We start from the raw sequence: 17,112 nt of genomic DNA, 5'->3' as shown, positions 1-17,112 counted from the left end.
TTTGGTATCAGGGTGATGGTGGCCTCATAGAATGAGTTTGGGAGTGTTCCTTCCTCTGCAATTTTTTGGAAGAGTTTGAGAAGGATGGGTGTTAGCTCTTCTCTAAATGTTTGCTAGAATTCACCTGTGAAGCCATCTGGTCCTGGACTTTTGTTTGTTGGAAGATTTTTAATCACAGTTTCAATTTCATTACTTGTGATTGGTCTGTTCATATTTTCTGCTTCTTCCTGGTTCAGTCTTGGAAGGTTATACCTTTCTAAGAATTTGTCCATTTCTTCCAGGTTGTCCATTTTATTGGCATACAGTTGCTTGTAGTAGTCTCTTAGGATGCTTTGTATTTCTGCAGTGTCTGTTGTAACTTCTTCTTTTTCATTTCTAATTTTATTGATTTGAGTCCTCTCCCTCTTTTTCTTGATGAGTCTGGCAAATGGTTTATCAATTTTGTTTATCTTCTCAGAGAACCAGCTTTTAGTTTTATTGATCTTTGCTATTGTTTTCTTTGTTTCTATTTCATTTATTTCTGCTCTGATCTTTATGATTTCTTTCCTTCTGCTAACTTTGGGTTTTGTTTGTTCTTCTTTCTGTAGTTCCTTTAGGTGCAAGGTTAGATTGTTTACTTGAGATTTTTCTTGTTTCTTGAGGTAGGCTTGTATAGCTATAAACTTCGCTCTTAGAACTGCTGTTGCTGCATCCCATAGGTTTTGGATCATCGTGTTTTCATTGTCATTTGTCTCTAGGTATTTTTTGATTTCCTCTTTGATTTCTTCAGTGATTTCTTGGTTATTTAGTAACGTATTGTTTAGCCTCCATGTGTTTGTGTTTTTTACCTTTTTTTCCCTGTAATTCATTTCTAATCTCATAGCGTTGTGGTCAGAAAAGATGCTTGATATGATTTCAATTTTCTTAAATTTACTGAGGCTCGATTTGTGACCCAAGATGTGATCTATCCTGGAGAATGTTCCATGTGCACTTGAGAAGAAAGTGTAATCTGCTGTTTTTGGATGGAATGTCCTATAAATATCAATTAAATCTATCTGGTCTATTGTGTCATTTAAAGCTTCTGTTTGCTTATTTATTTTCATTTTGGATGATCTGTCCATTGGTGTAAGTGAGGTGTTAAAGTCCCCCACTATTATTGTGTTACTGTCGATTTCCTCTTTTATAGCTGTTAGCAGTTGCCTTATGTATTGAGGTGCTCCTATGTTGGGTGCATATATATTTATAATTGTTATATCTTCTTCTTGGATTGATCCCTTGATCATTATGTAGTGTCCTTCCTTGTCTCTTGTAACATTCTTTATTTTAAAGTCTATTTTATCTGATATGAGTATAGCTACTCTAGCTTTCTTTTGATTTCCATTTGCATGGAATATCTTTTTCCATCCCCTCACTCTCAGTCTGTATGTGTCCCTAGGTCTGAAGTGGGTCTCTTGTAGACAGCATATATATGGGTCTTGTTTTTGTATCCATTCAGCAAGCCTGTGTCTTTTGGTTGGAGCATTTAATCCATTCACATTTAAGGTAATTATCGATATGTATGTTCCTATGATCATTTTCTTAGTTGTTTTGGGTTTGTTTTTGTATGTCCTTTTCTTCTCTTGTGTTTCCCACTTAGAGAAGTTCCTTTAGCATTTGTTGTAGAGCTGGTTTGGTGGTGCTGAATTCTCTTAGCTTTTGCTTGTCTGTAAAGCTTTTGATTTCTCCATCAAATCTGAATGAGATCCTTGCTGGGTAGAGTAATCTTGGTTGTAGGTTCTTCCCTTTCATCACTTTAAGTATATCATGCCACTCCCTTCTGGCTTGTAGAGTTTCTGCTGAGAAATCAGCTGTTAACCTTATGGGAGTTCCCTTGTATGTTATTTGTCGTTTTTCCCTTGCTGCTTTCAATAATTTTTCTTTGTCTTTAATTTTTGCCAATTTGATTACTATGTGTCTCGGCATGTTTCTCCTTGGGTTTATCCTGTATGGGACTCGCTACGCTTCCTGGACTTGGGTGGCTATTTCCTTTCCCATGTTAGGGAAGTTTTCGACTATAATCTCTTCACATATTTTCTCGGGTCCTTTCTCTCTCTCTTCTCCTTCTGGGACCCCTATAATGTGAATGTTGTTGCGTTTAATGTTGTCCCAGAGGTCTCTTAGGCTGTCTCCATTTCTTTTCATTCTTTTTTCTTTAGTCTGTTCCGCAGCAGTGAATTCCACCATTCTGTCTTCCAGGTCACTTATCCGTTCTTCTGCCTCAGTTATTCTGCTATTGATTCCTTCTAGTGTAGTTTTCAATTCAGTTAGTGTATTGTTCATCTCTGTTTGTTTGTTCTTTAATTCTTCTAGGTCTTTGTTAAACATTTCTTGCATCTTCTCGATCTTTGCCTCCATTCTTATTCCGAGGTCCTGGATCATCTTCACTATCATTATTCTGTATTCTTTTTCTGGAAGGTTGCCTATCTCCACTTCATTTAGTTGTTTTTCTGGGGTTTTATCTTGTTCCTTCATCTGGTATATAGCCCTCTGCCTTTTCATCTTGTCTATCTTTCTGTGAATGTGGTTTTTGTTCCACAGGCTGCAGGATTATAGTTTTTCTTGCTTCTGCTGTCTGCCCTCTGGTGGTTGAGGCAATCCAAGAGGCTTCCACTCTGTCTTTTGATTGGAGAATTTAGTCCTTTTACAGTTAAAATAAGTATTGATAGGTATATACTTATTGCCATTTCTCTGTTTTCTGTCTTTGTTCCTTGGTTCATTTCTTTTTGTCTTGCTCTCCCTTTGTGATTTGACAATTTTCTGTCATGCTATGCTTGGATTCCTTTCTCTTTCTCTTTTGTGTATCTACTCTAGGTTTTTGCTTTGTGGCTACCATGAGACTTACATAAGACATTTTAGAGATACAACAGTTGATTTGATAGCAGCTCCAGTTCAAATGCTTTCTAAAACTCTACATTTTTACTCCCCACCCACACTTTGTTTTTGATATCACAATTTACATATTTTTATCTTGTGTATCCATTAACACATTATTGTAGTTATAGTTATTTTTACTACTTTTGGAGTGGGCAGAGGGAGAGCAGGAAGATGGCACCAGCCAGTCTTCTGGCCTCTGGAGAGGATTATAGTTGGTCCCTAGATGTGTGTTTAATTAGAAGCCTGCCACCCAGGTTGCAGCTATGAAGATAAGCTTACAGGCCTCTTTCCCAGAAAGAAGGTGTTTCAGTCTGCTGGCTCTCTGCTGCTGTGCCCTGGGGTGTAGGTAGTTAAGAACTCTTTCTCTGTTACAGTCTTGTGGGACCCATAAACATAAACCCTGCTGGCCACCAGAGCCAGGCAATCAAGGGGTGTTCCCTGGGCAGTAGCCACAAAAATTGGGACACCATACATGTACACAAGCTCCTTTTTGGGAGATACCAGAGATTTGGAGCAAGGCAGAGGGACAGCACAAAGATGGCACCTGCCAGCCTTCATCTTTGCAGAGTATTTCAGTAGATGCCTGCCCCACAAGGTGATGGTTTAAAATAAGCAAATAAGCCTCTTTCACAGAAAGACTGGATGTGTTTCAGTGGGCTGACTCTGCACTGGGCCCCAGGTGGGTAGCCACGTGAGTCCCTGGGAGCCCTCTAAGGACAATGCTCAGTTTGCTGTAGCCTTGTCTTGTTGTTGTGGATGCAAGCCTTCTTGGCTTTCAAAACTAGGTGTTTTGTGGGTTCATCTCAGGTGCAGGTCTTAAAAGTTGTGGTGCAGATGTGGGCTTTGAACCCATCACTCCTCATGGAGAAGCTCAAGGTTGTGAGTTCCCCTCTTTTTGTGGGTCACTGAACTGGGGGTGAGTTCATGGTAAGATTGTGTCTCAGCCTCTTCCATCCATTTTGATGAGGGGTTTTTTTCTTTGCCCGATGTGTAGGAGTCACTCAGCTAGTTTTGGGGTTTCTTTCAGAGGATATTATTTTGTATGTAGCTGTAGATTCAGTGTGTCCGTGAGAGGAGATGGGTTCATCTTGAACCCAAACCTTCATGGACTTTTTATAGCCTGCTTTTGGCATGCAACAATATGTTACAGACATTTTTCATGTTGATAAAAATAAAAGTCAAGCCCTTTTTCATGCCAAAAAATGTCATATGTATACTCCAAAAATTACTTTCAAGAACTTTGTCAGTTTTGTATTGTTAAATGTCTAGACGATTTGATATTTGTCTATTATAAACAACAGTTATAAGCACCCTTGTGCTTACATTTTTATCCAACTATGCAATTATCTCTTTAGGATAATTCCTAGAAATTGGATTGGTAGGTCAGGGGATCTGCTCATTTTCCATTTTGATACATTGTGCTAAAATTCTCTTTGGGAAGGTTGTACCAATGTGTTAGGCCTCTCTGCTTCACATACTGGCCAACTAGTTTTGTTTGTCTTTTTCACCTTTGCCAATCTTACTGGCAATAAATGATATCTCTTTGATATTGTAATTCACGTTTCTTCGATTAGGAATGGAACTGAATGTTCTTTTCATATTTTAACTGGCTATCTATCTTTTTTAGCTTGTTCACTCAGGTCCTTGTCCATTTTTCAATTCGGTCTTTAATACATTGATTTGTGAGAGTCCTTCATATATATAAAGGATTTTAATCATTTTCCTGACATAGTGCAAATGTTCCTCCCAACTTTTTGTTTGTCTTTCCTTCTTGTTTATGGTCCTCTTTTTCTGTACGGAAACTTAGAGTTCATAGACACTCAAATTTATCAATATTCTGGGTTCTATGATTAGAATTCTGAGAATACACATCTCTTTTCTTCCGGTCCTTCTCTGGCCTTGTCTTTTTTGGGGGGAAAAGGTGTGCAAACTTTTTATTGAAATATGACATACATATACAAGTGGCCAAATCATAAGTGTACAACTTAATCAATTTTCTCAAAGTGAAATGCATCCCAAATTCTGACCCAGAAATCCCTGATGTGCCCTCTTTCAGGCCATCATAGTATCGAAGTGTGAGGTCTAATGCAGGAAACAGCTTTATGATTTCCTATATGGCAGGCCAGTTGTCCTTACACTATTTATTTATTTAACTATTTATTTCATTTATTTACCTATATTTTTACTCATGGATTAGAAATGTCTGCTTTATATTTCCACAATCACTTGGTCTATTTCTAGCCTTGCTATTTTAGTCCATTGATCTGTGTGGTTTCGTCATTGTCATATTCTTTTCATTAGTCAGATGGGGTTTATAGTACATTTTCAAAACTGGTTGTGTAAGCTCCACCTCATTGCTATTCTTTCTCAGATAAGATTTAGAATCATTTGTTTGCAATGTGCCTCCCTTGTCTGCCGAAATCCTATTAAGATTTTAATTGTTAAGTCATTAAATGTATCCGTTAATTTAGGAAAAATTGACTTTTTTTCTCAGTGTTGTCTTCCCATATAAGAACAAGGTTCTTCTCTCCATTTGTTCAATGTTTCTTCTGTGTTCCTTGCTGGGATTTTATTGTTTTCTTCAAATAGATCCTGCACATCTTGTTAAGTTTATTCTTAGGCATTTTAAGGCTTTTCATTGTTATTGCAAATAGATGATTTTCTTTCATTATAACTTCTAGTCTAACATTCTAACTAGTTATTTGTATTTAGAGAGGCTATTAAGTTTTTTGTCTATTGATTTTCAAACCGCCAGCTTACTGAACTCATTCTGATGGGTTTTCATTTGAGTCTCTTTGAGTCTTTCAGGTTTATCATTGTATCTGTCCTGTGATTTCAATCTATCCCTCCGTGTTGAATCCTTCTGGTCAGCATGTTAATGTTAAGATTCCATAGCTGACAAACCGTACTGTGAACTCCATTGACTCACTCTTTCCTCTTCTTTCCAGTCAAACTACGTAAAAGAGTTCTTCCTCCTCGCTGTCCTCATTTCCTTCCCCCCACTCACTTGTCCACCCGCTCCAACTGGCTGCAGCCTTCCTGACTCCAACAAAGTGCTTGATAAGGTCTCTGTGAGCGCCACGTCTCTAAATCCAAATGTCGTTTTAACCCTCCATTTTGCGGGACCTCTCCTTCACATACAGTTCTGATGGTCACGCCCTCGTGCTCTGTCCCCTTCCTACGGCATCATCACCTTGCATTTTGTGGTCTTCCTCCTGCATCTTCCACTTCTCTTTCTCAATCTCTCTGTGGTACACCTCCCTCTACTCTTTCTTTATTATTGAGGATTCTTTATTTTTTTTATACAGCAGGTTATTAGTTATCTATTTTATACAAATTAGTGTATGTATGTATGTCAATCCCAATCTCCCAGTTCATCCCCGCCCCCCCCCCCCACTGAGGATTCTTATTGCTCAATATTAGATCCTCATCTTTTCATATTTTACTCTCCACTTAGGTGATTTCACCCATTTTTATGATTTTCATCACCAACTATATGCTCATGACCCCCAACTTTATATCTCTAGTATAGGCCTTTCTTCTGAGCTGCGATTCATACATCCATTCACCTCCTCAACATTTCTGCTTGAATGTCTCAAACTCACCTTAAATTCACCACGTCCAATATTAAAATCATGACATTTCTCCCCAAACCCACTCCTCTTCACAGTTTCCATCAGTGCATGGCATCACTACCCAACCTGGAACTGTCCTTTGCTGTTCCCTTCTCTCTCATCATCATAGCCAGTCCCCAAACCATGTGGATTTAACATCCTAATAATAGATGCTGAATCCTTAATCTTATCTCCTTTTCCACCACCAGCACCACTCTGGTTTGAACTACCATCACCTTTCCCTGGATGGCTAAGGTAGCGTCCTGCCTGGTCTCCTCTGTATGCTCTTACTCTCCTTCAACTCATTTTCCTCACCGCATCCGTGTGGATCTTACATTGTTCTTGTGCTTAAACTCTTTATCATCTTGCCCTTGCCATTCCTCAACAATAAAGACCAAAATCCTCAACATGTACTATGGGGCTGTAGCAATGAGGCCCCCATCTTGTACTCTTACCTGCTTGTAAAATTTCAAACGCAGAAATGTGTAACTGAGAAAGGAATAATTTTCTGTAATTCTATCACCAGAGATAACCACCAGTGTATGTCTTAATGGTTTGGGGTATATTCTTCCAGATGCTTTTTTATGCATATATATTATGTCTCTCTTGGTATATCTGTTATTATCAGTAATATACCAGAGTTGTATGTGTGTATCTATAAACTTATTACATACATATTATACTAGAGGCTTGTAAATATGTAGATAGATGTAGACATTTATTAAGTAAGTCTATCTATATATCTACCTGTTATGGTCACCTGCAGAGACAGATGGAACTTCCCTCCACTCCTCCCCACCCCCCCAAAAAATTGGGGGTCAGATGTCAAGACTGATGTCACATACACACACCAAGAGGGTATGAAAGGTTTATTGTTTAATTACATAGCTGAGATCTCTGGGAGAGCAGGGTAGCCCTCTCAGGCAGATCCAAAATGGCCTGAGAGAGCAGGCAAGGAGATTGGCTGGGGTTTTTCTTGCGGCCAGATTTGTGGGTTTCCATGCTAGGGCAGGGGCTTGTGTGGTTTGAATCTCCTGCCAGTATCAAAGGATGAAGCATCCAGGCTTTCTTATCAGTTTGTTCAGAAATTGGGGTACAAGGGGAAGAGGGAAGGGTGAGGCTTAAAGGCTGTCAGCAGTCATCAAGTGGAGTCAGACTCCTCTTTACACTATGTATCCACATGTGTGTGCGTACACATGTGGACAGGCCCATGTTCAGACATACACATATGCAAACCTGTCCATCCATCCGTCTATCCACACACACCTACATATATATCTACATATTGCAACTGCCTTTTCTCATTAATAATCATTTTATGTTAGTGTGTGGAGATCAACCTCATTCTCTTATGTAGGTGCATAGATTTCCATTGTAGGGATGTGTATAATTAGATAGCCATTACCTTGTTGATGAAGTTGTTTCTAATGTTATTTCTCTCTGCTTTTACAAACAAAGGGGCACTGAACATCACGCACAACTTTGTAACTGTGCAACTATGTTAGTCATTGAGCTCTCTTATGTTCCGGATACTGTGAAAACCCAGGTCCCAGATTCTTTGAAGTGACATTCTAGTGGAGAATAGACAAGGGACAGTTTGCTAACATGTTCCATATGATTACTGATATAAACACATATAAAACAGGGGAAGGAGATGGTGATGGGAGTGGTCTGCTATATAGGGTGGTTAGGGAGGGCCTCTACAATAGGGCAGAGTCATGTGGGAATGACCACGGAGTATGTCTAAGGAAAAGCATTCTTTTTTTCTTATTTTATAAATTTATTTATTGTATTTATTTTATTTTTGGCTGCATTGGGTCTTTGTTGCTGCGTGCGGGCTTTCTCTAGTTGCAGCGAGCGGGGGCTACTCTTTGTTGCGGTGCGCTGGCTTCTCATTGCGGTGCCTTCTCTTGTTGCGGAGCACGGGCTCTAGGCGCGCGGGCTTTGGTAGTTGTGGCACGCGGGCTCAGTAGTTGTGGTGCACGGGCCTAGTCGCTCCGCGGCATGTGGGATCTTCCCAGACCAGGGCTCAAACCTGTGTCCCCTGCATGGCAGGTGGATTCCTAACCACTGCGCCACCAGCGAAGCCCAGGAAAAGCATTCTTATGTAGAAAAAGCCTACTGAATAATTTTGAGGTCAAAGGGTGTACATATTTTAAATTACAATGGATCTTTTTAAAAAATTTATATACTCCTTGATATATTAATATTAACACACTCTTAAACAAGCATCCCTGTTTCTTTCCATCATCACTAATAACCCTTTTTTTAACCTTTTTTGATATGGTGGATGATAAATCATATCTCATCTTAATTTGTACTTCGTTATTAGTAAGGCTGAGCATCTTTCATCTGTTTATTATCCATTTGTATGTTTTTGGTAAACTGCTTATTTATGGGATTTGCTAACATTTCTTCAGGCCATTAGCTATTTATTATTATACTACAGATATTTTTTCATTGTTCATGGTTTGCCTTATGATGTTACTATCAAAGTTTTTGGCATGCAAAATATAAATTTTTGTGTAGTCAACTTACCAATTATTTTCACTTAAGGAGTTAGTGTTTTGGGTCATGCTTAATGGCCTTCATTAATCCATATTTCTAAAAATGTTTCTTAAACACTGAAAGTTCAAAGGCTTTCAATGTTTTATCTAAAACATTAAATTCTTCGATTTATTCACAATTTACTTATGCTTAAGACCTGAGGTAAAGGTCCAGCTTTAAAAAGCAACAAAACAAACTGATTTAATGAGCCTGGTTCAATAAAGCCAAGAGAGAGAACTGGGGAACCAGAGGTCTTCAAGCCTTTTCAGCACTTTTCTTTGGCCAGGCAGAGGAAAAGGCTGCCGAGATTACTAGGAAGCTGGAGAAACAGGAGAAGAAACACTTGAAGAAGGAAAAGAAAAGGCTGGCTGCAATTGCCCTGGCACCTTCAGAAAACAGCAGAAGGACCCTGGAAGAGTGTGAGGAGACAAGTGAAAGACCCAAAAAGAAGCAAAAGCAAAAGCCCCAGGAGGCTCCTCAGGAGAATGGAATGGAAGACCCATCTGTCTCCTTCTCCAAACCCCAAAAAAAGAAATCTTTTTCTGAGGAGGAGCTGGTTAGTAGTGATCTTGAGGAAACAGCTGGCAGTGGAAGTCTTAGCAAGAAGAAGAAATCTTTCCCCAAAGAGGAACCAGTTAGTGACCCTGAAGAGTCAGGAAACAAGAAGGTCCCCAGGCAAAAGAGGAAATTCTCTTCCAAGGAGGAGCCACTCAGCAGTGGACCCGAAGAGGCTGCTGCCAGCAAGAGCAGCAGCTCCAAGAAAAAGAAAAAGCTCTGAAACCTTTCCTAGGAAAATTAGAATGGACATTTCCCTAGTAGGGCATAACTTGCAGATGTATTTCCCAACCCATCCCCTATAGCTCAATAAAAACAAAAACAAAACAAAACAAGCAAACAAAGCAAGAAAACAGTGCTTAGCTGGTTGTTCCCAGGCCATTAATCATCCTTTTGTCTGGCTCCTCTCAGTTGATTTAACATGCTCCTATTATAATAACCAAATTTCCATAAATTCTTGTATCTATTTTGTGACTCATTGTTTTGCTGATCTATTTTGGCACTGATATCATATTGCTAATGATTGAAACTTTGTTTAGTGCCTCTTAGCCAAATAACCTCCCCAGATTCCCTCACCCGCACATGTTTTCAGAAGTGTCTTGATTTTTTTAGACATGTTAATGCTTTCAAATTAACTTTAGAATCAGTTTTTCCCCCCAGATTGACTCAAAAATACTACTGGGATTTTGATTGAGAATCCATTAGAGTTACTACAGTTACTTTGAGAACCATTTTTTAAAACAATACTGCATTTTTCTAAGAACTAAACAAATTTATTCAATTTTTCATGTCCCTTAGTAGGGACATATATGTATGTCATATATGTAATACATTTCTTAAGTTCATTCCTAAGTATTTTATTTTTGTTCCTATTTATCTGTGTCCAGCAAAGTTAATATGCTGTATTTTCATTCCATTCAATGTTATTTTTTATTTTTCTTGAGACTTCTTTGACCTGTGGATTGTTTAGAAGTGTTTGGAGATTTTCCTGTCTTTATTTCTAGCTTTGATAGCATTTGAGTCAGAGAACACATTCTATAATTTCAATTCTTTTAAATCCTTTGAGGTTAATGTTATGGCCCAGAACGAGGTCTATCTTGGTGAATGTTCCATGGGCAGAAAAGAATGTGTATTCTGCTGTTGGTTGGGTGGGTGTTCTATAAATGTCAATGAGATCCTGTTGGTTGATGGTGTCATAAAGTTCTATATCCTGCTGATTTTCTGTCTAGTAGTTTGTCAATTGAGAGAGGGGTATTGAAGTCTCCAACTATATGTAGATTTGTTTCTCCTTTGTTTTTTCTGAAAGAATGTAATTTGAAGCTCTTTGGTGTATAAACCTTTAGGAGTGTTTTCTTGTTGGACTGAACCTTTTATCATTGTGTAATATCCCTCTTTGTCCCTGGTCTGGGCTGATTTTTAGAAGTAGAGATTTACAGGTCTCTGTTTTTTGATACAGTGAATCTGGAGTGGGGCCTGAAAATATGCATTTTAACAAAATTCCCAGATGATTTTCAGTGTTTTTGGTTTATTTGGTTTTTTTGGATATATACCCAGGAATGGAATTGCTGGGTCATATGGTAGTTCTCTTTTTAGTTTTCTGATAAATCTCCATACTGTTTTCCACAGTGGCTGCATTCTCACCAACAGTGCACAAAGGTTCCCTTTTCTCCACATCCTCGCCAACATGTTATTTGCGTTCTTTTTGATTATAGTCATTCTGACAGGTGTGAGGTGATATCTCATTGTAGGTTTGATTTGCATTTCCCTGATTAGCGATGTTGAGCACCTGCTAACATGCAGATGTGCCCGTTAGCCATCTGCATTTTCTCTTTGGCCGGATGATTTTTATAATTAGGTATTACTCAGAGTTCTTGCTTACAAACAATAGAAATTGACTTTGGTTAACTTAGGCAGAAAGGAATTTTTTATTTTTTAAATTAATTTTATTTTTGGCCATGCTGTGCAGCATACAGGGTCTTAGTTCCCTCACCAGGGATTGAACCTGTGCCCCGTGCAGTGGAAGTGCGGAGTCTTAACCACTGGACTGCCAGGGACATCCCAGAAAGGAATTTATTGAAAGAATATCCAGTAACACTGACTTGATCGCTAGAGTCCTGCTAGGAAGCAGAGCTCTAAACCCCTCTAGGGAAGCCAAAGAAATGAAGGAATTGCTCTCCCTGATCCTAGTTGGTAGAGCACAAAGTTTTATGACCTAAACTTAACCATCAGGCTCTCACACCATTTCAGACTTTGAATCTGGTGCAAAGAATATGAAGTAGAGCTAGTTTAGAATTCAGCCTGGTGGTGGTGAGAATTTTGGTGTCAAAACAGAAGTGGCAGTAATGGCAGAATCTAGACACATGCCTAACTGTGGCATCATTTGGTCATGGTTCAGACTGCCTGGTCTCCTTTGGTTTCTACCCCTTTTCCCTTTTATCATCCTGGTTTCCCAAACTCCTGTTTGGCGAAAATTGTAACATATTTTATTTTGGGAGATAAAATCAGAAAATAATAACTATCACTTGCTAGGTCAACTACGAAATAGTAAATGTGGTTAATATCATGGGTTCTGTTTGCCTGACAAGTGGGATGATTTACTGTTTTAGAAGGCAAATAGGCGGACTTCCCTGGTGGTCCAGTGGTTAAGACTCTGTGCATCCAATGCAGGGGGTGTGGGTTCGATCCCTGGTTGGGGAACTAAGAGCCCACATGCCGTGCGGTGCAGACAAAAAAAAAAAAACCAAAAAGGTCAAGCAGGCCTTATACACAGGATAGGCTCTCAAATTGTGTATCTTAGGGGAACCTTAGCGGTGGTGACAGCAGTAGGGACCTGTTATGTGTCAGGGATCTATCTGTGACTTTGGACAAGTAGTCACTTAGCCCTTCCTTACTCTAGGATTATCTGTAAAGTGAAGAGGTTGGACTAGACCAAAGACTAGACTAGTGTCTAGGTCTCCAAACTGCAATATTCTGGGACTCTAGAGAGCCTCGTTGTTCCTTAATCATTTCAGTTAACCATCCTTGTGAGATTAGTTGACAACTACCATGTGCTTGGCTTTTTGCTAACTTTGGGCAAAGTCCTAGGGAAGCTGATGTGTGAGATGGAGTGTCTAAACCAGTGGTCCCCAACCTTTTTGGCATCAGGGACTGGTTTTGTGGAAGACAGTTTTCCACGGATGGGGGTGTGGGTGGGGGAGATGCCTCAGGCGGTAATGCGAGCGATGGGGAGCGCAGATGAAGCTTCGCTCGCTTGCCCATCACTCACCTCCGGCTGTGCGGCCTGCTTCCTAACAGGCTGCGGACCGGTACCGGTCTGTGGCCCAGGGGTTGGGGACCCCTGGTCTAAACTAACCAGTATCAGGATGAGAATGGTGTCCATTTTTTCTACGGTAAGTTTTGATTGGTTGTGACCCATGAAGCATCATGAACACAGACAAGACATGTTATCATTTCAGAGACCATGAGATTACATCTATTCCCAAAAGACTTCCTCCTGGTTCATCTTGTCAGAATTGAAGAGGGAAAGGAGACTTTTAGCAGAGGGGGTACTGCAGGAAAGGAGAGGGTTACAAGTTAAACAAGCTGAATTGGTATGGAAGAGGGGGTAGGAAAACAGGTAGCTCTCCTATCTTCCCCAGGTACTGGGTTGCTCTGGAGAAGCCTGAGGGGTGAATGCAGGGAGAAGTCTGACTTGGCCAGTGCATGTTAATGTCACTCGCAGCTCAAGGAAGAGTCGCACAAAATTGCCTACAGTAGCTTGGCCCAAATAAATAATAGACCTAGGATGTCAGGAATGTACAAGTTACAGAACAGCTGCAAAGCCCTTTGTTTATGTAGTTGGTGAAGTGAATTCTTATTTTCCCTTTAGCATAAAAATCAGTTTAAAAGTGACTGGGGCACAATCTATTTAGTCATTCCTTGTGCTTTGCAGGTTCTCATGGGTGCATCATTTCTGGGAGCCTTGTGTCTTTTCTCATCTGTCTGTGTTGTGTGTGCCATTTCTGCATTTACTCTCCCTATTGAGACCAAAGGACGGGCCCTACAGGTAAGTGATGCAGGACTCTCTTAAGCATTCTCAACTAACACCTTTTGACCAAAGGAAATAAGCTTGGAGTATGGAAATTCTTTTAAGCAGAGGATGATGCCCAAGTCTGTGCTAACACAATGGTACATCTGTTTAGCGGGTTCCAGTAGAAAAACTGGGTATCCAGTGTTCCTGCATATAACTTTGAGCAGCAAACCGATTATTCACTTCAAACCTTTCCTTCCTGTAAAAGTTGACTAAGATGAATGATATTATTGATACCTCAGCTTTCTACCCTTCCCACTTTTCTATCTGTTTGTAAGCATTGCTGCAGAGCTAAATGTGACCAGAGGATCAGAAACAGCTATTTGCATTGCCCTTAGGATCACAGGGTCATTACTGTTGGTCCAGCTACCTTTCCCCCAATTTTATCAGCTGCCTATGGTAAGACTGGAGGCAAAAACTTTTGTGCTGGCCCAGTTGTCATCCAATACTAACAGACACAAAGTGCATAAAAAAGGATATCCCAAAAGTATAAGGTATGCTCCCGGGGGCAAAGTTGTATCAGAGATGGCCTCTCCTAGCCCCCTTAAGGTTGGCTCCATCTCAAAGTACAGCTGGTGGCTCTGTTGTTTCCCTGCCTTAAATGAAAAGCTTGTTGCTGGTATGCAAGGGTGTGTGTGTGTGCGCGTGCACACGCCCACGTGGGAAAGGGGGAGAACAGTTGGGGTTAGCTGTACACGGTTGACCACTGAACAGCAGGGGGGTTAGAAGCACCAACCCTCCAGGCTTTCAAAAATGCCAGTATAACTTATAGTCAGCCTTTGGTATCCACAGTTACTCGCATCTGTGGATTCAACCAACCACGGATCGTGGATTGTATAGTACTAGAGTATTTACAATTGGAAAAAAATCCATGTAAACGTGGACCCACAAAATTCAAACCCACGTTATTCAAGGGTTAACTGTAGTCCGATCTGAGCTGCCACATCTAAATGGGACTGTGAAGTCATCGTGCTTCTTTGGCTGAACGTGGCTTGCCTTCTCTCCCATATCCTATTTATAGTGAACCATGGACACTTGTTAATGTCTGTGAGTAGTTGGAAGGTATTTCTGAGTAAAGGGGTGGGGGGAACAAAACCAAAAAAAACCCGATTTACACCAGTCTTAATGTTTTTTTGCTTGCCCTAGATCCTAAATGTGTTATTCCATTTTCCCCCTAAATTTTAATCTTTAAGGTAATACTCATTTTAATCACAGATTAGATAACCTATGTAATTATAAATTTAGGGCTTTGTTTAGATTCCTTACTTGGAAAGGTGACCCATTCATTGAATACCTGAAGCCAGGGATTGAATTAGGTGATTCAAATGATTCCTTTTAATCTTAAATGAAAGGATTGTCACATGCTTCAAACAGATGAGGAAACTAAGGCAAAGGAAAGTTGAGTAACTCATATAAAGGAACACACTACATACTGTCGGACTGGAATTTAAATTAGATTGCAAAATTAAGTGATGCTAAATCTTATGCTAATTTTCTGTGGTGGTGGCTTTTTTTTTTTTTAAAGTAGTAACAATACATATAAAATGAAACCTGGCTCATCTCACATGCTTTATGGATTTCCAATTCAAGCCCTAATCACTTACGAAGACCATTCCCTCTTCTGTTGACTGGGACTTGGTTTTAGGAGTGTAGTGAAATTATTTTGCATGTATGTTTACAAGACATTAATCAGTCCCTACCACTTTAACATGCGGATACAATAAATACAATTGTATGGGCATGTAGCCCTTGATGGCTCTGCCACACAATGGCTATATGTCTTTGGGCAAATCTTAAAAGGTGTCTGTGTGTATCTCAGTGTTGTGAGCACTTAACATATGAAACTGTCTGGTGACTGATACAATAAAACTTCTAGAAATATTTAAAACAAACATGCCAAAAAATTTAACTTTCAACAGCACAGACAGCATCCCTAATAATTTGGATGAACCAACCTGGTCAATAGTTTAATAGTAGTAATTCCACTTTAGAATGACTCTAAAAAGCTCTTTTATTTTGATGAACCTGGTAAATAATCAAAAAACTCTTGAAAGAAGTATTTATAATGTGACTTTTTTCCTGAATGATGTTTGTATTGCACTAGAATAACTGAATTATAAAGGTACTATTGCACTGTCAGGTACACAAAGGTAAATGTTAGACCCTTAATTCCTTATAAGCGTATTAAAGAACCTTCTATTACTAGTTTTTAGTGCCAGATAGTTGAATATGGAGAAGACTTTAAAAAATTAAATGTATTATCTAATAAATTACTTCTTTTTCCAGCAACTTAAATGAATTAAATGAAGACCTGAAAACCCGTGTCTACCAAAGAAGAAAAATATATTTTTATCTTCATGAAGAGCTGTGGCACATTTAAAAACACCTGGCTTTGGACTTGCCTGGTGGAACAGTGGTAAGAATCCGCCTGCCAATGCAGGGGACACGAGTTCAAGCCCTGGTCCAGGAAGATCCCACATGCTGTGGAGCAACTAAGCCCCTGTGCTACAACTACTGAGCCTGTGCTCTAGAGCCTGTGAGCCACAACTACTGAAGCCTGTGCACCTACAGCCCGTGCTCCACAACAAGAGAAGTCACTGCAATGAGAAGCCCGTGCACCGCAACGAAGAGTAGCCCCTGCTCGCCACAGCTAGAGAAAGCCTGTGCACAGCAATGAAGACCCAACACAGCCAAAAATAAATTAAAAAATTTATAAAAAAATAAATTAAAAAAATAAAAACACCTGATTTAATTTCAGTACACTACTTGGTAGTTAAGAAATTGATTATGTATTTTTGAAAAATAAGACACATGAGAATGCAGTAGGTTAGCTGTATATATTGTCTCAGGGAAGAGATCAATAGAGGACTTTTATAAAATACATATTAAAGTTGGCAAAGTGTATCTAGGAGAGATGGGTAGGGGTAAGGTGGCTTTCCTTCCTTGACATCAAGTCTTCATGTTTATATGAATATGTAATAAATATCAGACAAAACATATACTTGATATTCTCCCATGAGGTTTATAGCAAAACTTGGACTGAAATTTTGTATCTAAGACTTGAATTTGAGGTGGTATCATTAAGCCTTTCAAAACAAATAGAAGTCATCCAACCTGGAAGAAATGGACAAATTCTTAGAAAAGCACAACCTTCCAAGACTGAACCAGGGAGAAATAGAAAATATAAACAGACCAATCACAAGCACTGAAATTGAAACTGTGATTAAAAATCTTCCAACACACAAAAGCCCAGGACCAGATGGCTTCACAGGTGAATTCTATCAAACATTTAGAGAAGAGCTAACACCTATCCTTCTCAATCTCTTCCAAAATATAGCAGAGGGAGGAACACTCCCAAACTCATTCTAGGAGGCCACCATCACCCTGATACCAAAACCAGACAAAGGTGTCACAAAAAAAACTACAGGCCAATAT

General features: G+C 39.5%; 2 protein-coding genes across 2 annotated transcripts in view; both read left to right on the top strand.

Annotated features, from left to right (window-relative positions):
- Nucleotides 1-16,442, top strand: part of SVOPL (SVOP like) — a 77,513-nt gene extending 61,071 nt beyond the window's left edge. The window contains exons 15-16 of the mRNA XM_061198792.1: nucleotides 13,540-13,653; nucleotides 15,964-16,442. Of these exons, the coding sequence (XP_061054775.1) occupies nucleotides 13,540-13,653; nucleotides 15,964-15,975 (126 nt within the window). The 3' untranslated portion in view covers nucleotides 15,976-16,442. The remainder of the gene's footprint in view (nucleotides 1-13,539; nucleotides 13,654-15,963) is intronic.
- On the top strand, nucleotides 3,727-9,831 carry LOC133097040 (nucleolar protein 56-like). Its single transcript, XM_061199024.1, has 3 exons — nucleotides 3,727-3,771; nucleotides 5,841-5,963; nucleotides 9,340-9,831. The coding sequence occupies exons 1-3, from the start codon at nucleotides 3,727-3,729 to the stop codon at nucleotides 9,829-9,831; spliced, it is 660 nt and encodes a 219-aa protein (XP_061055007.1).
- Nucleotides 16,443-17,112: the final 670 nt, after the last annotated feature.

Source organism: Eubalaena glacialis, chromosome 8 (assembly GCF_028564815.1).
Source record: "Eubalaena glacialis isolate mEubGla1 chromosome 8, mEubGla1.1.hap2.+ XY, whole genome shotgun sequence".
Lineage (NCBI taxonomy): Eukaryota > Metazoa > Chordata > Mammalia > Artiodactyla > Balaenidae > Eubalaena > Eubalaena glacialis.
This window is presented reverse-complemented; position numbering and strand designations above follow the sequence as displayed.

Bases quoted from the DNA above. Each gene is read 5' to 3' on its own strand.
- LOC133097040 (XM_061199024.1), top strand. From the start codon at position 3,727: ATGTGGGCTTTGAACCCATCACTCCTCATGGAGAAGCTCAAGGTT. The intron at 3,772-5,840 runs GTGAGTTCCCCT...TCTTCTTTCCAG, and splicing joins TCATGGAGAAGCTCAAGGTT to TCAAACTACGTAAAAGAGTT. The intron at 5,964-9,339 runs GTGAGCGCCACG...TTCTTTGGCCAG, and splicing joins AAGTGCTTGATAAGGTCTCT to GCAGAGGAAAAGGCTGCCGA.